Raw genomic sequence first — 24,502 nt, forward strand, 5'->3', positions numbered from 1 at the left:
ACGCTTGTCATGAAGGGGTTAAATAATTCTGAGACTGCAGTAGTCATTAAAAGTGGCACTTTGTGATGAATTTGGATAAACCGCTTGTTATATTATTTGTGTTAAACTATTTGCAAAGAAAAAAAAATCAAACAAGAACAATTCAAACAGCTGAAAGTTTACAAATGTGACAAATAAACCTTATTTATATAGAAAGGGAATCATTTCAACTGCATCTGTATTTCATCTGTCTTATGTAAAATACAGGTGGCAGGCAGGGGTGCACCACCCACGAAGTGAGAAGAGGACGTCACCTCAGGCAGGGCACTGCCCTGACTGCAGGGGGCATCATTTTGGCAGACACATTATCCATCTGCAGACTATGCTTTGCTTTGTTCCAACAATAACAATCATTTATATAGACATCCTTCTTCTGCGCCAATCTCTGACAGTGACTGGCATAAAAACATGGAATTCCATGCAAGAGATAACAGATGATAGCTTTACGGAGGAGGGAGCAGAATGTGAAACCGGTACGTTGGGCAAATATGCCATCATTGTGTGATCAGTGATCTCCGCCAATCTAAAGGAGGCCGCGCTCACTGGAGGGTCACTGGCTAGTCTCTGCTGTTCGGTCACATCGGAGAAATTCCGATCCTCCATGCGAGTTCAGGTGGGATAGAGGATTGGAAGGGTTTCCCATTGATGTCCCATGCACAATGCATGGCACACAAAACAAGGGCAATTTTCTCGAATGTGTGAAAGCAGCCTGAGGCTTCTTTCACACGAGCGCATAAATGGTGTGTTTTTTTTGCCCGGGCGTATACACTTGCCCATGAGAGGCATTGATTTTTAATACATTTGTTCACAAGGGCGAATATACGGCGCGTAAATACGCCGGAAGCATGAAACATAGAACATATACGCAGCCGGCCTATATATGCTCAGCCAAAAGATAGTTCTGGAACTATGTTTTGGCCAATATATGCTGGCGGGTTCCACAGACTCCAATGGGAGTAGGGAAAGAGAAGGGAGGGGGAGGCATTTTTGCAGCGTCCAACGCGGCAAAAAGCTTACAGGTGCCTCTATATAGGCATTAGAAGGCATCCCGAGGATTTCAGCAGAGCGAGGGATTTCCGGGGTGCGGCGTATTTTTTTTGCTAAAAACAATGCTCACGATTGTGTGAATCGACCAGAAACCGCTGGCCATGATCACGGAAAAACGCCCTTTCAGGTGCTTATATGGAGCGGGCATGAAAACATAAAAACGCCGTTGCCTTTTATGCGCTCGTGTGGAAGAAGCCTCAGTCACATGTGGATGTGACTTTTTTTTTTTTTTTTTTTTAAACAGCCACATCACAGCTCTGAAACACTTGCATGACTTTTATGCAACTTTTTAGGGCCACGTGATGTAACGCAACCCTAGCTTTATTGAGTGCCGCAAACACCTTACATGAGGCGATTATCACCTGAATAATCGTTGGAAACAGCAAAATTAGAAGACAGTCGTCCTCTGTGCACATGGTCGCCGACAGGACACTGACCAAGAAATTGCTCACATATCAGAGTCAAATGGTTTTTAGCTGAGCCAAAAACCAAGCAAATATTAGCCCACGTAAACAGGCAGTAATTCACTTAAGAACGACTGCCTGTTCACAGTGAATAGAGGTCGGCGGCCAGAAGAGAACCCCAACGCGCTCCGCCTCCATTCACTGAACTATTGTTCCTATATGAAAGCACAGGAGCAATAGTCTGCGAGACGGCTGTCAGGTGCTTATACATCTGACAATCGTTCCACGTGAAGGGATCTTTAGGGCTCACAAAGGCGTATTGTCACTGCGTATTACACACGTAATATACAGTGCTACAAATCAACTGATTTACGTTGGGCCACTCACATCTATGTTTCTCTCAAGCACATATTACGCGTGTGAAAAAAAAATGCATGTCCAATTTGGTGCATAAAGCGCCAATTATAGGCTATGGGGCCTAAAATATCCACTTTCTATGTGAAGCGCTGAGCAGGGAGCGTTTACACTCAATGAGAAGCCAGCGATTCAGCGATCGTTTTTTCTCTGACTTTCAGTCACCGAACGAATAGTGAGCAAATTTTTTTGCGCATGTACCCTGAACGATAATCGCTCAAATTTGTTCATTTGAACAATTTTTGAGTGATTGCCGTTATGTGTAAATGTATGATAAAAGGGACAAAACTCCTTTACGAGTACTGCCAATATTGTCTTATGAGGATACAATACTAGACCTGGCCCATGGCCAAGACTGAGGCTGCGTCTGGAGGGGCGCTCAATTTTATGCCATATTTTAGGCAGCAAAAACCTGAGACGGTGAGGTGCCAGCACTAATCATCCTCCATATATGAGATGACTAATCTATAAATGGATGGAAGTTATTACATTATATCAATTACCCTGAGGGCACGGACACAGATGACATCACATCCACTTGTAGCATGTAGTTAATGAGACATCTGCGATATATCTATCAGCAGAGGATTAGGCAAAACGTCATTATTGACTAGTAAATGAAAGATGAACTTATTAACTTGATAGACTGCGGGAAAACTGATTTAATTGTAGTTGCGTCTATCACAACACTTCATTGGTTCCTGGGCTGACTTGGGCAATATTAACCACCTGATGAAAGGAATAGAGGGCAATGGTCCACTTCATACCACTGTGAATGTGTAAAACTTCATCAAAAGCAGAGCACACTAATAAATTCACTAAAATCCTATTAGCCCCGGATTTGTCCTATGCCAAAGCTGGGTGACAATGCAAGTGGCAGTCATACTGGTTGCCACACAGCCTTCACAGAACTACTAAATGACTGTCTGGAATGATGACGAGATGGCGATTAAAGCATTTAAAGGGGTTGTCTCATGAAATAAAGCTATCCTCTACCTGACCGCTGGGACCCCCACTGATCACAGGAATGGGGGCTATCTCTGGTAGTCCCATTGAAATGAATAGAACAGCGCTGCACATGTGTGACCACAGCTTCATTCATTCAGGGGCTTTCAGGACCCCCATTCTCATGATCGATGGGGGTCTCAGCAGTTGGGATATTACTATTGCTTACTAACTACCTTCGACCACAAGGGATATCACTATTAACATCTTAAAGGGGTTATTTGATCTTTTTTTTTTTACTATTGATGACCTAATAGTTGATCAATGGGGGGGGGGGGGGGGGAGGTAGCGCCACTTGAGATCCCCACCATTAAGCTGAATTCAATGGGAGCTGTGCCTACAGTACCAAACCAGGTTGCTGCAGTACGGACAGTGCCAATTGCTTACAGCCCTGTCTGCACTGACAGTGATGTTGGCAGAATGGCAGGGATCTCTAGACTACTATGAATATTACTATTGCCCACTATCTAGCCTAGACTTGTGTTAACATGACGGCCAATGTGATAACTAGCAAAAGTGCAAATCACTTTATTTACCTAAAATAACATTTTTGTGTTGAAAAATTGCACTAAAATGCGGGCCACTATGGGTCTCCCTTCCTTCTAATTTCCTGTCCACTGCCTGTTGTCATGTGAAGTTTGTCTTAATAACAGAGATAACAACAGGAAAGTAAAGGAGGGTGATGACTCATAATGCCAATAAAAGTCTATGGAGATGTGAGGGGAGGAGGAGAAAGACAGAAAGACTCTCGCAAACACTGCTGCAGCTAATAGTATCTGTTTAACAGCTACTGAAACCACATCTGCACGATCGGTACTGCTGTATGATGTCCTCCATGCTGCTGTTACTTATGAGGGTGTGCCACAGCGAGACAGAGAAAAAGGTTATACTGTATGGAACCATCATAGCAGCTAGTGTACCCCTACCAGCTCAGGGAAAAATAATGATTAGAGATACAGCCTGCAGAGTGAGATACAAATCCTATAATGGCCAAAATATTGCTATTCCTCATGTACACACGGCAGCTTATTGTGAAAAGTTATCTGAAATGATTGTGGACCACCAGCGATAATACTTAATATATTAGAGACAACGTACTACCGAGTCATCCCTTTTTTCTAGTCATAAGAGCTTCTGGTAATATCTCTTTCAATGCACTTAATATATCCTATCAGTATAAATGCTTGAATTTTGGAGCTGACCTCCAAGACAGTAAGTGTACCATTACTGCAGTTCCGGGGCTATTAATAAGGCTTCTATATGGTTATAAAATCATAGCACACGCTACTATAATGTCATCCATGGGGCCTCAAATAATACAAGAACCTACAGTGTGAAGAGCCTTATATCTAATTATAACACTGCAGTTCATAGAAATACATTGAGGCACACCATTTTTGGACAAAAAAACTGCCCAAATTCTTCTCCCCATGAGCTAAAAGTCCAAAAATATCACTTTCTGTAGTGAAAGTGGAGAGACCTGGGGTGAAAAAAGAAGTCACATGAACACAATCCACTTGCATATGTGGCCCACGGGAGCAGTACTTCCATACATCAGATTTTCTGCAGTGGATTTTCCACAAAATCTACTCCAAATCTGCAGCATCCAGATTGTGGATTCTGCAGCAGATTTGCTGCAGTGTGTAATCCCCTCTGCTGTTAGGGCTCATTCACACAGTTGTATTTGTGCACCGCATTACACGCGCATTTTTTATGCAAGTAATACGGAATGTTGAAACCCCATTGATTTGTATTGGGGTATTCAGACATGCAATTTTTGCGCACGTATTAACACATGTGAAAAAAAAAAATCACAGCATGTCCTATTCTGGTCTGCATTATGGCCCATCAAAGTCAATAGGATTGCGTAAATGCACATGCATATTCACGGCGTATTTATGTATGAAATCTATAGGGGCGGGTTTTTTTATATATATTAACATACTATGAAGATATGCGAATAAAAATGCAAAACGCAGCAAATACGTACAGTTTCAGTCTGTAAAAATGCTGAGGATTTCACGGACTGAAACTGAGTACATACATGTTAATGAGCCCTTAAGCTGTATTCACACAAAGAAGTGTGATATCGGTCTGAGACACTCAGGCTGGCATCTTGCTCATAAACATGCGATTTCCTATGCGAGTGCGATGCGAATTGCGTGAAAAAGGCATCACTGTACATATGATTGTCACACGCATGAAAATCAATGTATTTCAAATGGGAAATGTAAAAATTGCATCGCAGTTGTATGAAAATTGCATCTGCATTTTTTGTGGACCCGTAGAAAATAATGTGCAAGATCGCCCAAAAAAATATCACGTGCTGCGAGACAAAAATCACCCATGAATATACATCTACTGTAATTAATTGTATTTCTGCATCTCGCAGCGCACAAAACTTGGGTGAGCAGACATCTCTGCATTCACGGCATTACAGCATCCTTCTGCAAATCTAGCCAGAAAATGCACACCATATCCGCCCGGTGTGAACATACACTAAACCTCCCACTTTTCAGCACTTTCTTCCAAACTTTTCCATAGTTTTACTATACTGAGTATCATTGGCAATCCCTGGTCATTTACCCCCTACAGTGTCCCCTATGTACATCTCTTATCATCACACCCATCCTAATGGCTATAGCCCAATAAATTCTGCATGCAGTGCCAATGAGCCATTCCCAGCCATTTACATAGGTGCTATTATAATCACCATCCTTCCCATTTTCACTGGAAAACAAATATTGGGCCATATAGGGTTAAGAGGATATTAAAGTCAGGTGTCAGCTTCTATTCTTCGGAAGAATAGGAGTTCGTGTGAAGTTTACCGCACCCACGGAACAATAGGGAATTATTATAGGGTGTGTTAAGTGACCTGCAAAAGAAGAGTTGTATACTTGGCCAGTCTGTCAAAGGTTCGAGCTGCAGGCTGACCTACATAATACATATGGCGACCGCTTTATAGCTTGGAGATTATACAGTTAATTGGGCAAGTTAATTAATTATCTGAATCCCCTCAATTACAAATGCTGTGATAATATCAGTAGAGTAAAGGAGAAGTTCACCTTTGCCACCGATGTTGTAGGTTGTATGGCTCAGATGCAAATGACATAAAACGAAGTTACCTGCACATAGTCGTGGCAGAAATCCCCTACTGTTTTGTGTATACAGCTTCCATGCAGAACAATGTGTTCCCATGATTACAAACAAGTACGATTGCGGTCATACTTCTTTTCTTCTATCCCCCACCTCTTGCTAACGTACGCCGGGTCTCTCTGAAATGAATGTCTCCTATCTTACTGTGTAGGCACACAATGTCAGAAATGAATGTTGGCGGGATGGAAATACAGTTTGAATCTTCCAGTTAATTTTGTTGCTGTGCGACAGATGGCAACAGAGGGGCAGTCTTAAAAAATGGTGTCCGACGTGAAAGTGTGTATAAAGCAGAGGTGTTTAATTAAATTCCTCCAGGTGGAAAAAAATTGTACCTAATGACATTCGTCGACGCCTGCTGAACATTTACGGAGACCAAGCACTGGATGATAACACAGTGAGGCGGTGCGTTCCAACAATGGAGACAGAGGCATGAAAGACAAGCCAGGTACTGAATGGCCATGCACATCTGCCACACCATGAAATGAAGAGCGCCTCAATCAGCTCATCCCCAGGAATTGGTGGATCATTGTCCCCAACTCACTTACACCGTTCCCCAGTCATTATCCACCAATTCCCGTGGTGTGACCGTGGTGCAGTATTTCACAGATTGACTGCAAGTTCAGACTACACAGGGTTTGATTTTATTTTGTAACTCAGGAGTGAAGTTGCGGAGGGGATGGAGGGCAAGAGGGCGAAGACCTGACCAAATTAGAAGTTAGCTGGTTGCTATGCAGCATGCCGAACACACACACAGCGCCTCTATAAGTAGCAACCACCTAGTAGATGTGTTCTGTGTGCTAAGCGGGAAGAGGTGGGATAGCACTATTACTACTGCAGGCTACAAAAGGGAGCACTACTGTTACTATTGGAGGCCACAAAGGGAGCAGTATTTTTACTACTGAGGGCCACATGGAGAGAACTATTATTACTATTGAGGGCCACAAAGGGAGCATTATTATTACTAAGGGGGGGCCACAAAGGGGAGAAGGGTGCCAAACTGAACCTTTGCCCTGGGTGCTGGAAACCCTAGGTACATCTCTGCTGTAACCATTTATGCACTTAGATCTACATAGGAGGCGTAGACAGAAAAGTGTAGAAGGATTTTTAAAGAAAACTATTTACAAAGTTGCTTCATTTCTTATTTTAGACGCATTGAAGCTAAATAAATAAATACATTATTGCAAACGTGAACATTAGTCACGATAATGCTCAACAATAGCAAGAAATGTCTTTTGTAATGAAATAATATAATAAGGATGTCAGGCTGAGAAAATCAATAGGGCAACGTGATGTCAGTATCTATAAGCATTACTTATCCCTTAAGGATTCCGAAACAAGCTTTATAGCTTGTTAAAGTCTGAATACGAGTCACCGCAAACAGATCCGTATCAGCTCTGTGGGAAAACGTTGCAAAACTGTGAGTGGTGAAAGGCTGCTGCGCCCATGTCTGTATCAGTAATTACCAGCTCATAACTCTGAAGGGTCAATATAATGCTCAGGTGGGGTGATAAAGAGCTAGCAGAGCATTCAGTACTTTATGAGGCCCTCGCACTACTTCTGTTTTTCCACTCATTTACTTGGTAAATACCATTAATCCCAATGGAGAGTAGTAGTGCCGCTTGCTGAAAATGGGAAACGAGACCCCCTTGTTTTTGATATTTAATGATGTGACTAAATGAGAAACCACTTGGTAACACTGACATGGAAAAAGGACTTGGGGATTTTAGTTACCTGTAAGCTTCAATGGAGCAACCAGTGCCAGGCGGCTGCTGCCAAGGCAAATAGGATCATGGGGTGCCTCAAAAGAGGTCTAGGGGCACATGATGAAAACATTGTTCTTCCTCTTTACAAGTCACTGGTCAGACCTCACATGGAATACTGTGTACAGTTTTGGGCACCGGTACTCAAGAAGGGTATATCAGAGCTTGAGCGGGTACAAAGGCGACAACTGAAGTAATAAATGGAATAGGGGGACTACAATACCCGGAGAGGTCATCAAAATTGGGGTTATTTAGTTTATAAAAAGATGGCTGATGGGCAACCTAGTGACTATGTATGGATATATCAGGACGCAATACAGAGATCTCTCCTATCATCTATTATACCCAGGACTGTGACTGTAACAAGGGGGCACTTTCTAGGTCTAGCAGGGGTGTCAAACTCATTTTCACCGAGGGCCATATCAGGCTCATGGTGACCTTCAAAGGGCCGATTGTAAGGCCGCCTGCAGACGGCCGGGTCGGATCCCGGTGTGAGCGGCTCCGGCTCTGTGATGTGACGGCTGCCCCGCACAGTGATACAGCATGCCGCGATTTTTTTTCTGTGCGAGATTTCACACAGACAAATCGCAGCCGTCTGCATAGGATTGCGTTTTCTAACGCAATCCTATGGCAGCTTCCACGGGCGGAAATTCTACGGAAATCCCGCCGCGGAATTTCCACCCGTGTGCAGAGGGCCTAAGACAGTACAGTAAGGGCCCGTTCACACAAGCGTATTTGCGTACATAATATGCAGTGAATAGAAGCCATTGATTTCAATGAGTTCATTCACATGATGTATATTTTCACACAGCATGACCTATTTTGTTACGTACTACGCACCTCGATAGGCCATTGAAGTGAATGGGCAGCGCAAATACATGGTGAATGCGCAGGAAACCTGTGTATTCACTGCATATTTGCACACCATTTCAATGGGCCCACCTGCGTTCCTTTTTGCGTATGCAAATATACAGGCATAAGCGATTTTCGATTGCGCAAATACGCAGCGTATTTGTGCGACCGAAATACAATTACACCCGTGTGAACGAGCCCTAATAGTGACCCCTATAGTAGCCCCAGTAAAAATAACGACTCCCAAAGTGGCCCAATTAGTAATATTAACCCCTATAGCAACGTTATATTTATAAGCCCACCCCCCAGTAATAAGCCCCCCTCAGTAATAAGCCCCCACCTCAGTAATAATATGAAGCCCCCTCAGTAATAAGCCCTCACCTCAGTAATAATAAGCCCCCACCTCAGTAATAATAACTCCCCACCTCAGTAATAATAAGCAGCCCCCTCCCCAGTAATAAGCAGCCCCCTCAGTAATAAGCAGCCGCCCCCAGTAATAAGCAGCCGCCCCCCAGTAATAAGCATCCCCCCCACAGTAATAAGCAGCCCCCCTCCCCAGTAATAAGCAGCCACCCCTCCAACCCATATACTTACTTCCTGTCAGCGACACTCCCCCTCTGCTTGCGCTAAGCCCGGATGCACACTGACATCAGTGTGTGCGCCCGGCACGCTTCCTTCCCGAGTCCTCTCCTGCGGAACGGAAGAGCAGGGGACTCAGGGGAGGAGGATCCTGGCTGCACACTGACGTCAGTGTGCGCCGGGATCAGCGCTAGCAGCATGATTACCAGTGGGGAGCTGCGGCACCCCAGCTGGTAATTGCTTCAGTGGTGAGCGGCGTCGGCACGCTGCGGGCCACATAACACAAGTCAGCGGGCCGGATGCGGCCCGCGGGCCTTGTGTTTGACACGTGGTCTAGAGGAAGGAAGGTTTCTATACCTACATAGAAAGGGGTTTCTTTACTGTAAGAGCAGTGAGACTATGGAACTCTCTGCCTGAGGACGTGGTAATGGCGAACTCACTAAAAGAGTACAAGACGGGCCTGGATGTCTTTCTTGGGCGATACAATATTACATGTTACAGTCACTGATTACCTCAGAAGGGCCGGTGATCCAGGGATTATTCCGATTACCGGATTGGAGTCAGGAAGGAATTTTTTTTCCCTCAAGTGCCTTCTATCTCAATGTTTTTTTTTCTTCCTTCCTCTGGATCAACATTAGCGGAGTTATAGGCTGAACTGCAGTATGCGTTTTGTGATACGTCTTGTGGAATATCTTTAATTTTTTTGCACAGACTTTAATTGCGGAATTACATCTCCTGTATGTTAGAAATCCGCAACAACAATTCCGCAAGACGTCATTAATTCCGCAGCAGAAAACTTTTCCACCGCGGAATGGAATGTGGTTTTGAAGTACTGTACATATGCACGGAATTTAATGGGGGGATTCACGCCCCATAGGCATAACATTGTGACGAAGAAATGTTTGCACAGACTGATTCCGTCCCGTGGTCAAGGTCCCCAGGTATCAATGGTGATGCAGATTTTCCAGCTGGTCGGGAATGGCCTCTCCCTTTTTTTCTTTCTGCATCTTTTAAACCGCACAGCTCTGAGCTGACATCAGTCACAGCGCAATCTCTGCCGCCTGTAGCCCGGGTTTATCATTAGCCCAGGTGGCAAGATGCCAAAGCCATAACCTCCGTGTTTATGGGGAATTAGAGAGCGTTACATAGCTGCATGGTTGAGGAGAGGGACAAGTCCATGAAACGTAACCTCTGCGTTGTTCAGGACACTACCTGGGTGGGGGGTAATTTTGCAAACCATTTCACATTGTGGCATATCTCCCTACTTTTGCGTAATGAAAAGAGCGACAACTATAGCAGTGTGCGTAGCGCGCCATGGCTAATTTTTTGAGACAGGCCACACCCCTTTATGCTAAGCCAAACTCTCTGTATCCCATAATACTGCCCTTTAGTTACCCACCCACAGTAATAGTGACTGAATCTGGGACAGTGCTGCCAAATCTGGGATGGTTGACGCAATGCAGAAGTATTGCAGTGTAGTAAACTAACAATTGAATAAGCCTGGGCGTATTTGTGTGCGAAAATTATGCGCGTGCAATACACAAAAAATAGAAACGATTGATTTTAATAGGTTTGTTCACATGCTCTACTTCACATTTGCGTTGCGCAAAAAACCACAGCTTGCTCAATTTCCTGCGCATTTTTGCAGGAAAAAGCACACCTTGAACTCATTACACTAATTGGCCATTTTAATGCTTAATTGCGTGTTTTTTGTGCATGCAAATGAGCACGATTTGCACACGCAAGAGGTACAGTAAAAATGTGGTTGCGCGTGCAAATGTGTGACGTGCAAATAGACATACAGTTGTGTAACACAGGCCTCAGGCTGATTTTACACACAGCCATAAATCTTTCACACGAGCGAACGATGACAGCGTTTGTATGTTCGCTCGTGCAGTGTTTATACAGGCAGATAAATCATCCGCAATTTCGTTGGGAATCGCGTTAGCATGTCTTTTATTCAGTCATTCGCATTCAATCTACCAGTGAGTGTGAACAACTAAACAATCGCTTTTCACACGTAACGACACGCAAATGAAGGAGCGATTATTTTTATGCCTGCATACAATGAACGACAATCGAACCTATTGTTCGTTGTTGAATTGCCTGATTCAACGATTTTTTGAACGATAATCGTTCCGTGTAAAAGGGCCCTTATCGCATCTTCATGTCCACTCGAGGGACAAGAAAAAAAGTAAATAAAGTTTAAATGAAAAAAAAGAAAAACGTTCTTCCCTACAAAACTCAGTTTTTTTTATAAAGCAAACAGAAATGCACATATTAGGTGTCGCCGCGTTTCTAAAGACCCCTGCACTATGAAAAGGTTATGTCTGATATGCCACACGTGGAATAGTGCAAAAAAAAAAGAAAGACAGAATTGCTATTCATCCGCCTTCTAGAAAATGCAATAAGATGTAAAATGTAAGTCACATGTACCTAAAACGGTACCCATGAAAGTTACAACTCAACCCACAGCCATCGACAGTGCCCATGTGGCCCTTGGCTTCTGTGGTGGGTATAGTGTGGCCACAAGCAGACAGCTGGACAGTGTGGTCTTAGCCCAATGCCGGTAACACACAGCCATATTTTGGCCTCCATTTTGTTTCCATTATACAAAAGTGTATGGCGTCCTGACAGCAGGCTTCCTGATCTGATCTCTGAGCATCATAGAAATGTACAATGCTCTGTGTTTGGATCAGGAGATCCGCGGTTAGGCCGATTATCATTCACTTTCGCTCATGTGAACGATCTAAAAGCACCTTAAAAAAGATCTCCCTTAAAGGGGTTGTCCACTTGTAAACCGTTCTTTCTGTAGTGGGCAGACTTGGTATTACAGGCAAATTCTCATTAAAGAGCATGTAATGTCAAGTCTGGCCACAGCAATAGGAACGGAGCTATGTGCTTCCTGCAGAAATCAGCAAAGTGCATGAAAGCAGCATCCGACAAACAGCTGATTGGCAAGGATCCTGGATGGCAGATCCCCATCGATCTACTATTGATGGCCCATCCTAATGATAGGTCATTAATAGTTTACAACTGGACAACCCCTTTGATTCTGAAGAACAACAACAAAAAAAAGTATTAAATAATAATAATGTGACCCCCCCCCCTACTTTTCTCTATGCAGTTTTCAATAACAGGCCCCAATGTATTTAACACTCAGCTTATAAAACATTCAACAAACTTGTACAAATAATATCTGGAATTACAAATACATTACCTTGCACACACAGGCTTTTGCATTGAGGAAAAACAGTTCCACCGTTGTGATTTCCTTCAGAAATGTTATACTTTCAATGTAAAATCTGGTAGGAAAAATACAAAGAGTCTATTCAATAATTTTATCATTCAAATTCAACTTTTCAGGAAAGAAAATAGGGTTTACTTCACTGCAGTAAAGTGAGAAACATATCTTGCTGCACATGAATATCATCTGAAAGCCCCGCCCCTCTTGGAGTCCATTAATTGGACTGCTTTGTGAAAATCAGGACTTTTGGCAAAGATGATGTTGCAGTTTGTCTTATAGCACATTCACCCCTATATACAAAGTCCCCAGTATGTAGCCCCTTGTTAGTCATATCTAGTAAACTTGTGAACATCCAGGACACATTTCTGCTTATCACAGTAATCCCACATTTACAAAGCACATTTTTTACTTGTGCCCCCTTCTCTACATAACTTAGGATCAATAATGCTAGGGCTACATAGCGATTTCGGCCGTGGTGGGTGTCAAGCAACCCAGACCGCGGTACAAGTGCAGTGACATCACACTCCAGTGAACTCAATGGGATCGCAGTGCAAGTCACAGGTTGTTGCAACCAAGACGTTGCAGTCACAAAAATTCTGATGGGGCTGAATTTTTTGTGACCTCGACATCACAATTACGGCATCCTGAGACTGTGATACACCACTGAGTTCAATGGTAGTGTGATGTTGCTGGGCTATGCAACAGTTTTGTTGCAGCCAAAATCATTTTTTCCCCCTATCCTTAAAGGGGCTGTCTGAGAATTTACTAGAGATGACCTAAGATGAGTATAAGTCATCCACAATTGATCAGCAGGGGTCCATTGCTTGGGATCCCCGCCAATAAGCTGTTCGATGCATCCGCTGTCAGTGTGGACAGCTTTGGAAACAGATCGCAATATCCATATTGCAGTAGTTGTTATTTGAATTTAATGGGAGATGTGTCTGCAGTACCAATCCGGACCACTGTAATATGGACAGTGCTATCTGCTTGCAATGCTGTCCACGCTCATAGTGTGTCTGGTGATCAGTGGGGTTCCCAATTGGCAGACCCCAGCCAATCAACTATGGATGACCTATCCTGAGGACAGATCATCAATAGTAAAAGTCTCAAACAACCCCTTTAAATTTATGAAGAAGAGTAGCGAGAATCCCTTTAACTTAGAGCAGTGCTCTCCAACCTGTAGAGATGCTGGGAGTTGCAGTAGCCAGCAGTCACAGATAAAAGATTATTGATTGTGTGATTTGGAGCGCAGATGTTTCTCTCCATGTTTGCGCTCCAGTTATGTGTCCGGCGATGCTCCTCTGACCCGACCTTCCCTGATCTTTCCTGTCCTGCCGTGTTCCCATGTTACACTAATGATGAACAGGAAACCGCTGCACAAATGTATTATTAAAATGGGAAATGGAAGTCATTGTTTGAGGTATAGTCACACGAAGGAGAAGAAAATGGGGTTTTGTCATATAAAAATTGTTTATTTTAAACAGGAAACAACAATATTAGCAAATTTAGGATTTTTTGTACTGTGGCAAAGTGAAGGACTTTTCTGAAGAGCATTAAAAAAACACAGTCGGAGAAGTGTGCCTAAGGCCAGCTTCACACGAGTGTATTTTTGCAATTGTGCTTGCCTCAGGTCGGAATCACATGGGCGTATGATTACCGCGTATTATCCTGGCTCATACGCAGTAACTCGCAGAAAATCAATTATATTGCCTTACGCACTTGCAATCACATTAGCGTATTGGAATTGCGTAATACGCAAGTGCAAAAAGGAACGCATGCTCTACTTTGCCACATATATACACGGGGTAAAGCTCAGTGTTCTCTATGGGTGCGTAATGGCGCGGGAATTATGAGCAACAAAAACAAGTGTAGTGCGCATGACCACGTGCGGGAGACATGCTGTCATGCGCAGTACAATTTTGCCACCATACGCAGCAGTACGCTAGGTCACCGCCGGCTACGGAGCTGTAAAACACTGCGTGACCCCAGCAGCATTTTACACTTACAGCATTGTTAGTCCAGCCTTAGTGCAACTTTTTTGCGCTATGAACGAGGCTTTTTTCGCACGTTGGCGTTTTGCATTGTACTTTTTCTGCCCACAAGGCATGTTTTTTTGCACACAGGACACAAACATACCGGTTGATATGGCGAATTCATCTAATGAGTTCCAGACATGTTCTTTTTCCTGCACATTACACATGCATTTGCGCGGCCCCCATTGACTTCTATGGTGTGCAAATAGCAAAAAGATACACCACATTCTATCTTTTTTGCGTGACTTGAAATGAACGCCTCAAACTACGGAAGTATGAACGAACCCATTGATATGAATGGGTTATATTTAGAGATGAGCGAGTATACTCACTAAGGCACATTACTCGAGCGAGTAGTGCCTTAGCCGAGTATCTCCCCGCTCGTCTCTAAAGATTCGGAGGCCGGTGCGGGTGACCAGTGAGTTGCGCAGGGAGCGGGGAAGGGGGGGGGGGGGAGAGAGGGAGAGAGGGTTCTCCCCTCCGTTCCTCCCCGCTCTCCCCCGCCGCTCCCCGCCGGCCCCCGAATCTTTAGAGACGAGTGGGGAGATACTCGGCTAAGGCACTACTCGCTCGAGTAATGTGCCTTAGCGAGTATACTCGCTCATCTCTAATTATATTCTCTAAATATTGCGAGCGCTTGTGCAAAATTGGCCTTAAGTAAACAAAAAAACCCTCATCACTCAAATGTCCCCCGCTCACAGCTGGTCCTGCTCCAGAAGTTCGTACAGTTGTCACATAGTACCATTTATGTGACCGCTGCAGCCAATCACTGGCCATTGTGGTCATGTGTGCATGAATGGCACATGACCACTGAGGCCAGCGATTGGCTACAGCAGTGCTATGAATGATGAATGGCACACGACCGCTGCAGGAACCACTGGTAGATGAACAGACCAGGCTGGAGTAGTAACTTGGAGGACTTTTGAAAGGGGAATGTTTTTTTTTTCTTTATTTTAGCCACTAGTCTGTCACTTGTGAATCTTAATAATAGTCTTCTCATTCTTTGTGCGTGTTGTATAATGCGCTGAATGCAGTGCACAGTGGGGGAATGGCAGGGAAGTCAAGTATAATATATCCCTGGACTCAGCTCATATCAGTCCATACATTTAGCTTATGGGCTCTTAGGAGCAGACAGAGTCTATTTAACCAGGCAACAGCGATATCGCCGCTACAAAATTGTAGCTTTGTCCCCGCAATTTTGGAGCGACAGCGATGTGTTTTCCTGTTGAAAAAAATATCGCACATTGCTCCTGCCCGCGATTTTATTGTGAGAAGGCTAAACCCTACTCTGAAACTAAGCCATAGCTGCGCTACAAAAGAAAAGGGGAATACTTATCCAACAGGCTCAGTCCAGCTCCTACTGCTCCGCCAGGCTTCCTGCAGTCCCCGTTCGCCCACAGAAAATCTGGATTGGCTGAGCAGCACTGGTTGAACTAATCAGAGCCATCGCTTTCTGGAGGCGGGATTTATGAATCTGGGAACCAGTAAAGTGATCTTTTGTGGGCCAATGAGGACTGTAGGATGTGTGGCGGAGCGCTCTAGAGCAGCGGGAGGACCCGGACAGAGCCTACGAGGTATGTTTTTCCTTTTTTTTTGCAGTGCAGCTAGGGCTAAGTTTCAGAGTAGGGCTTAAGTCGCATTACGTGAAATACACAAATTTTGTGCATTGTGATACGACAAAAACGAAGGCTCCATAGGGAAACATGGGCTGCAAAACATCGCAAATAGCAGCAATATTGGGCATGGCGTGATTTTTTTTTCTAGCAACATAACATCAGACAAAATATTGCTACTGTGAAGGAACCCATTGGAATACATGGGTTTATAGCGCTGGCGCATCGCAAGAAAATCGCACGATTTTGTAGCCCGTGTGAGAGCCGCCTTAAGGAAAAGATGATTTTTTTAGTGGTTTTCATTCCTCAAAGGCCACAACTTTTTTATTTTTCTATCAACATCACCGTATGAGGCCTTGTTCATTTTTATTAATACCATTTTGGGGTAATATGTGACTTTTTGATCACCATTATTTTTTTCAGGATGTGAAAGGAACAAAAGCAGGATATAAAGTATGTTCGATTCTTTGTATGGGTCCTTACTAGAGATGAGCGAACGTACTCGGTAAGGGCGATTTCGCAATCGAGCACCGCGATTTTCGAGAACTTCACTACTCGGGTGAAAAGTACTCGGGGGCGCTGTGGGGCGGGGGGTTGCAGAGGAGAGTGGGGGGTAGCAGCGCGGAACAGGTGGGAGCTCTCTCTCTCTCCCTCTCCCCCCCACTCCCCTCTGCAACCCCCCGCTCACCCACAGCGCACCCGAGTACTTTTTACCCGAGTAGTGAAGTACTCGAAAATCGAGGTGCTCGATTGCGAAATCGCCCTTACCGAGTACGTTCGCTCATCTCTAGTCCTTACGGATGCTGCGATAACAAACACATTTTTTAAACTTTTGTACAAAAGTAATTCAGTGCCAATCACATCATCATCATCACTGCTGCCCTCATTACATGTCAGCTCACCCAGATTGTTGCTGTTAATGGAGAATCGGTTGCCAGAAGCAGTTTTTGTCTAGGATCCACTGTTGGTCACATGATGTGTGATCTGGCTGCTGCTCAGTCTGTTCATCATTGCTTCTATGGAACATGAGCAGCACTCCAGAGGGTCACATGATTTGATTAACTCTATGATGTGACAGGTTTCTCTAGGAGTAATCCAAGAGTGTAATGATTAATACATCTGTAGATACTGCATTGAATTCAATGGACAGAGTGTAATGTGTTATTTCTCCTGTGGTGGCGCTGCAGGGGAATTAAATACTTGCTGCCCGATTCCTCAAAGGTTACAGTTGATCACTGAAGGTTCATTTTTGGTTTTTCCTCCTCACTTTCAAAAAATTATGGCTTTTTTATTTTTCCATTTACACAGCTAAATGAGGGACGTCCTGTATTTTCTATTGGTACCGTTTTGGAGTTCGAGTGACTTTTTATAGCTTTTTTACATTTTTCTTGGAGATGGCGTGACCAAAAAAAAGCAATTGAATTCAGACATTATGTATTTTTTTTCTGATCATGTTCACCGTGTGGAATAAATAATGTATTACCTTTATAGATTGGACTTTGATGCTTTTATTTTTTACTATTAATATGGGAAAAGGTTTTTTTTTCCCAAAACTTTAACTGTCTTTATTTTTTCCCAATAATCGAAAACTTTTTTTTTTGTTTTAATTTATTGTTACACTTTTGTTCCCCAGAGTGGAATTGAACTTGCGATTGTTTGATCACTCATACAGTATAATGTAATATTAAATTACATCATTATATTATACCGCATTGTTGGAAATGGCCAAGTGCGTAGTGCAGTGCCGCCTCCGTAGATTTCATTGATGTGAATGGGAGCTACAGAAACAGAGTAGCACAGCGCACTACACTGTTTCCATAACTCCCCAAGTTATGGAAACTAAGGACCATGTGTGCTTCGCTGTCTCTGTAGCTTCCATTCACTTCAATGAGAGTTATGGAAACAGCACCGCGCTAAGCGCTCAGCTCTTTCTCTAGGCTGCGGCTAGGTGCCACGTTAGGGGTATCCCATCTTGGCTGAGATGGAAATACCCCTTTAATTGCAGCTCAGGCAAGATGTCATATATAAACGATGAAATAAAAAAAGATTGGAAAAATGGAAAATGTTTCACTATGTGGTTTTAAATAGTAAAAGACATAAAGGTGACACTTTCCCTTTAAATCATTGCCCCTAACACAACTGCTGGGCTTATAATAGTTATGATATTATGTAACGCTACGATAAACATGTCACTTTGTGTCAAATTTTTAGTGAATTATGTAACAAAAACATTAAAAAAAAAAAAAACTTCCACTTCCATCCAATAACTGAGTCACAGTGAATCAGAGTTGGAGTAAAAAGAAGGATGAATCATATTTCCCTTTCACATCCATCTAGCACTTGGCTTAACCCCGATCCTCCAGCTCATAGTGGATCAGCACACACTGGGCACTGCAAGTCCGTACCAGTTTGTACCCATCCTCCCTTCAGTCTGTAACATGTTATGACCTGAGAGGCAGTAACACTGCTATGACGCCAGCTGAATGAATATACAGTACTAAGACAGGGGTCTGCGATCTCGGGGTCTGATATGTAGTTTAGGAGAGATTAGTGACAACGTCTGTGAGAGCTGAAATGAGGAACATCCTGGTTGTCGCTCAGTGTTCCTGTAAGTGGGACAACTCAGGGACTTATATTTGGTGATGCTGGATCTCAGGGGTCAAGGCTGACATTATGAACAAGCAGCTAAACAAGGTGTGGCTCAACCTTCAATATGTATCAGGCTACTTTCATATGGCGGTATTTTGCATCAGTAATTATACGCCAAACCTTGGAGTGGAAAATACACAAAAACAGCATAATGGAAAGATTTGCATCTCTTCCATATTTTGGAACCACTCCTGGTTTTGGTATACAAACACTGATATAAATTGCTGACCAGAATAAAGGTGTGTGAAAATGGCCCTAAGCCAAGTCCAGACACAGCAGATTTGTGGTACAGAGTTGTGATGTAATCTATGGTGCCCACTATATGGCGGTACATAGAGAACAGGCTCCGACTGGCTCACCAGGGAGCCGGTAAATTCTTCAGTGAGTCCCTAAACTCTGAGCAGACCTTTCTATTATGGAGCTGTAAGGGGCGCTGTCCTTGTTTCAGGAGGCTCACCAATTAAAATCTGGGGGTGGGGTCAGAGAGGACTGTGTCTTTGCCCTGAACATAATCTGCCCGATGCAGAGCAGTGTGCGGTAGAGACTGGAGGAACTCCTACTGGAGTGCCGCGGGGACCTAAGAGTTCAGTTTTTTTTGCTCACTGGTGCAAGAGGGGAACTATTACTGATGTGGGGGATGGTGTAGAAAGGGCAGACCTTACTAATATATGGAGTAACAAAAGGGAGAGAATTACTGCAGGGACACAAAAGAATGCCATTAATATTGCACAGGGGGCATTGGGGAGCCCATTACTATTGCACAGGAGGCCTATTACTGTTGCAAAGGAAGCACAGGAGGCCCATTACTATTGCCAAGCAGGCACAGAGGGGGCCATTACTATTGCCAACTGGGTACAGAGAGGGCCATTGCTATTGCTCAGCGGGGACAGGAGAAGCCATTAGTATTGCACAGAGGGCATAAGGCCTCCTGTCCATAGCCGGGGAGCAGGAGGGAGAGCTGTCAGGTCTCTGCGCTGAGCCTATCTGATAGGTAGTCTCACCGTCGAGAATCGCGGCAAATCGTGGCATGCCACGATTTGAATCCCACGAGCAGAGAATTGCTATGATTCTCTGCTCGTGGACAGAGAGCTGCGTTGCTATGGAAAGCGTTCACTGCATTACCCGCGCCCGATTATCGCCGCGGATACCGCAATGAACTATCGCCCCGTGGACAGGAGCCCTAAAGGAGACCATTACTACTGTATAGGGGGCACAGAGGGGCCCATTACCACTGATCACTAAGTCATCCCAGACAGATGTCGGACCAGAGATTTGTTCAGTAACAGTATGAGGATATTTTTTGTATAGCTCTAGTAGTTGATAACTGTATGACTGTATTTTCCGCTTTATAAGACGCAGCCAGGTTTTAGAGGCGAAAAATAGGAAAAATATATTTTGAACTCACGCAGGCACTTTAGGTGACAGTGCAGCGGACAGTACAGGGCGACGGAGGGCCACTGTAATACCAGGAGCAGCGGAGCTCTGTCACAGTGGCACTGGTGGTACGGTGGGAGGAAGCTGATTAGTGGAGGTGGATGAGCAGAAACAGTTCCCGCCGGCGCTCACTACCAATCAGCGGTACGTATAGGCGACAGTGCAGAGGAGAAAGAGAACTGCTCTCCTCTCCTACTATAGAGCGGACCTGGCTGGACATGCGACCATGCAATAGTGCTCAGAAGCTTGAATTTCGGTACATTCACTTTATAGGATGCAATAATAAACAGATTATATTACCATGTAACTATAGGGTAAGCTCCAGAATACATTCCACTGGTGGACCCTGGGTACCCCAGTCTGACACTGATAGAGAATACATATGTGGCTGAAATACGGACTTGTAGGGAGTCCAAGAAATGCCTAATAGCTACAATTTTAAAGTGTCCCATTACACAAACATATACGCTAAACTGTAAAAATTAGGACATCCTCATAAGAAAACAATAGGGCTTATTCACAGGGGCGAGTTAAACCCTTTAATGATACAGGGCACTGATGCACAGTTAAAGGGGTTGTCCCGTGCCGAAACGTTTTTGTTTTTTTTTGCATAGGCCCCCCGTTCAGCGCAGGACAAACCCAAGGGATATGGTGAAATAAAAAAAAAAAATTTACTTACCCAAATCCCCTCTCTGCATCTTCTTCTTTCTTTTCCTCCAAGATGGCCGCCGATATCTTCACCCACGATGCACCGCGGGTCTTCTCCCATGGTGCACCGTGGGCTCTGTGCGGTCCATCGCCGATTCCAGCCTCCTGATTGGCTGGAATCGGCACACGTGACGGGGCGGAGCTACGTGATGACGCATAGAAGGGGGCGGAGCCAGAACGCCGCTTGTGCCCGGACCGACCAGAAGGGAGAAGACCCTTCTGCGCAAGCGCGTCTAATCGGGCGATTGGACGCTGAAATTAGACGGAGCCATGGAGACGGGGACGCCAGCAACGGAGTGGGTAAGTGAATAACTTCTGTATGGCTCATATTTAATGCACGATGTATATTACAAAGTGCATTAATATGGCCATACAGAAGTGCTTAACCCCACTTGCTTTCGTGGGACAACCCTTTAAGTACTTCTCAGTACACAGAAGTGAGCCCATGCCATCCTGCACCCGGAGTCGGCTGTGACTGACAGCCTGCCTCCTGCTACAACAGATTGGTAATAAATCTGATCCCCACTGTTGACCATTTACATACTGCTCCCTCTGTGACATTATCGGCCTACCACTATATAATCATGGAGAGCCGATGGATTACCATGGCAACCCGGACACCATATAATGGCATCTAGGCCTGCCATAGCCTGTGATCACTATTGTGAGTGACAATGCATTGCAGCACAGAAGTACCTCCAGCCAGGTAGCAACCATATCATCAAGTTCTATAGCTCACTGTCAAACTCTGGTCGGGACGGGATGCCATTGCAGCTCTCAGAGGAGATCCTGACTCTTCTTCCCACCATCTGCATTCTTGCACGTACCGTACAGAGCGCAGACGCTGGGGGGAAGAGTAAGGATCTTTTGTGAGCACTGCAGTGGTGTCCCGACCAGAGTTTGACAGTGAGCTATAGCACTTGATGTCAGGGCTGCTGCCTGGCCGGAGGTGCTGATACCCAATGGTTATTTTTTTTACCAGCCATTAATATGTTTAATATGAATACTGGCGGCAGCCTGTAGAGTAAATGACCGGCTGGGGCGGTGATTTACGGTTGGGTGGCAAGCCCAGTGGTGGGACACCCTCTAATCAGTTTATTGTCGATGAACTCTTGTAATTTAAAAAGGGACTATCCACAGTAGACAATCCCTTTAAAAAAAAAAAAAAGGAAAAAAAAAAGCTTAATTCTTAATTGAATTACTAATATCCTAATCCCAGAGTGAGAAATTTAGAGCACACTCTTCGGGGATGTACATTTTTATTTTCTCAAACCCCATTTACTCGGTTCATCATCAATTATTACGAGCTACAAAGGAAATACAATATTTTTACTTCTTTGTGTATAACCGCCTGCGAGGAAATTTAAATATTATCATCAGTGAACGTGCAGATTTTATACCTATGGGATACAATTAGGACAGCGAGTGTTGTGTTCGATGGTTCCCAGTGGTATTACTGTTGTCAGTGGCGGAGCTGACAGCATTGTACTGGTGTTCTATAGAGATAAGTCGGCTCCTTCGCTCAGGAACAAGAGCTGCGGTCCAGCATTACAGATTACACTGAACGTCTTGTAGCTTTTGTAACAAACTAATGTAATTAATGCATAACTACTAATATTAGCCCCACATGGTGGAGCCAGATAAGATTACTGCTGTCCACTTGATGTCACTGAAATGGGATCTGCCGGACATTTCTGGTAAAATGTGTCATTATTATTCAGATATGTAAGCTGGCGACACGTCTTGTCTGAGATTGTAATTACTGGCATATTGTCCTGGATTCTATTGTATGGACTTAATGTACTTATTTCCATAACAATATAATATTATCCTTAAGGAACATGTTATGTTGAAGAGTAAGTAATGTAATATATGTACGAGTGACCAGCAGAATAGTGAGTGCAGCTCTGGAGGATACTACAGGATGATGTAACTTAGGATCAGTATAGGATAAGTGATGGATGTACACAGCACCTCTACCAGCAGAATAGTGAGTGCAGCTCTGAAGTAGAATTCACGATTTAACCAAAAGAAAAAGGATAAGTAATGCAACTTTATATAGTATATAACACAGGCAGTAAGCTCAATCTATTTAACTACGTAGCTTGGGTTGTGGAAAATAGGGAAATCTGTGATGAGGTATAGAAGATAACGTATAAATGTTGAAATGATGCTTATGTGACTTTTCTGTGGTCAAAGGCAGTGCTAAATGAACTTTTCAAAAGTTCAATTTGGCCAATTCACTGAAATGCAGAAAAAAGTTCAGTCTGAAGCAGAACTTCAGCAATACCCTAAGGCTGCCTATCCACGGCCGTGACGGAATATCGCTAGCAATATTCCGCCGCGGGGGCAGAACTGACAAGTCTCCGCGATGAGCTGATCTGATAGATAGGCTTACTGTATAGAATTGCGGCAAATCGCAACATGCCGCGATTTTAATCCCGCAAGCGGAGAATCGCTATGATTCTCCACTCATGGATGTCGGGCTGCACTTTCCATAGTTAAATCTATGGGAAGCGTTCACTGCGTTACCCGTGGCCGGATTATCGTCGCAGATAATGCAGTGACATATTGCCCCTGGGCAGGAGGCCTTAATCTGGTGTATAACACTGTCTAAAAGTCATTAAAGCCCTGTATAACACTCTGAGGTCACCCAGCAGTGTATTGAAGAAAAGAAAAGAAAGATGAAAAAGAAGCAGGAGAAGAAAAGAACAAAACGTAAAAAGAAGAAAAAGTATTTTTCCCTTTTTTTCTTTTTCCTTTTTCTTCCCTCTTTTTAAGCAAAGAAAAAAAAAGAAGAATTGTAGGACGTTGAGCTGGGATGAACTCCTCGAGGACTGAATTTGTGCGAATCCAACTTTTAGTAAAGTTTGACCCGAAACAGGGTTTGACATTTTAGTTCACTCAACACTCGTCAAAGAGAAGGGGCAGTGCAATATTATATAATGTGCTCGGTTTTATACACTGTTAAGGTCACATTATTATGACCACCACCTACTTTAGACGTCGGCAGCATTAGCCCATGAAGGAAGTAACGAGGTGAGCCCGCTTGGTGGGTTTATAAGGGGTGCGGTAGGCTGTCTGCTCACATATCACTCGATGTCATGGGTAAAAGGGGCGACTTATCAGAGTTGTAAAAAGGGATCATTATTGGTTTTCGGGCCGATGGTGGTGGTATTTCTCAAACAGCGCAGTTTGTGAACCGTTCGTGTGCTGCTGTGGTGAAAGTGTATCATGAATGGAGAAATGGCGCCATTGGGAATAACCAACGTGGAAACTGGGGAGCACCATGTGCCAATGATGTGAGAGGTGAATGCTGACTATGAAGGTGCGTGAGGCTCGACTGATACGTTAAAGTAGAGCAGCTCACCATAAAAATGAACCAGGGGCTACCAGAGGTATGGCTAAAAACAACAGTTCAGCGATCTCCCCTGTGTATGGGGCTTTGAAGCAGACGGATATTCACTGCACCAATGCTAACAAAGGTGCGTCGGAAGAAAAGGTTCAATTTGCATTGCAGTATTGGAGTTGCACCACCGCTGATTGGCAAAGGGTTGCTTCA

At 44.1% G+C, this 24,502-nt stretch overlaps 1 protein-coding gene across 3 annotated transcripts in view; it reads right to left on the reverse strand.

The window, feature by feature from the left end:
- FRMD4B (FERM domain containing 4B) overlaps nucleotides 1–24,502 on the reverse strand; it is a 234,507-nt gene that overhangs the window by 84,342 nt on the left and 125,663 nt on the right. For all 3 annotated transcript variants that reach the window (XM_066596677.1, XM_066596678.1, XM_066596676.1), the window contains exon 5: nucleotides 12,477–12,561. In XM_066596677.1, coding sequence (XP_066452774.1) covers nucleotides 12,477–12,561 — 85 coding nt within the window. The remainder of the gene's footprint in view (nucleotides 1–12,476; nucleotides 12,562–24,502) is intronic.

This window comes from Eleutherodactylus coqui, chromosome 3, assembly GCF_035609145.1.
Source record: "Eleutherodactylus coqui strain aEleCoq1 chromosome 3, aEleCoq1.hap1, whole genome shotgun sequence".
Classification (NCBI taxonomy): domain Eukaryota; kingdom Metazoa; phylum Chordata; class Amphibia; order Anura; family Eleutherodactylidae; genus Eleutherodactylus; species Eleutherodactylus coqui.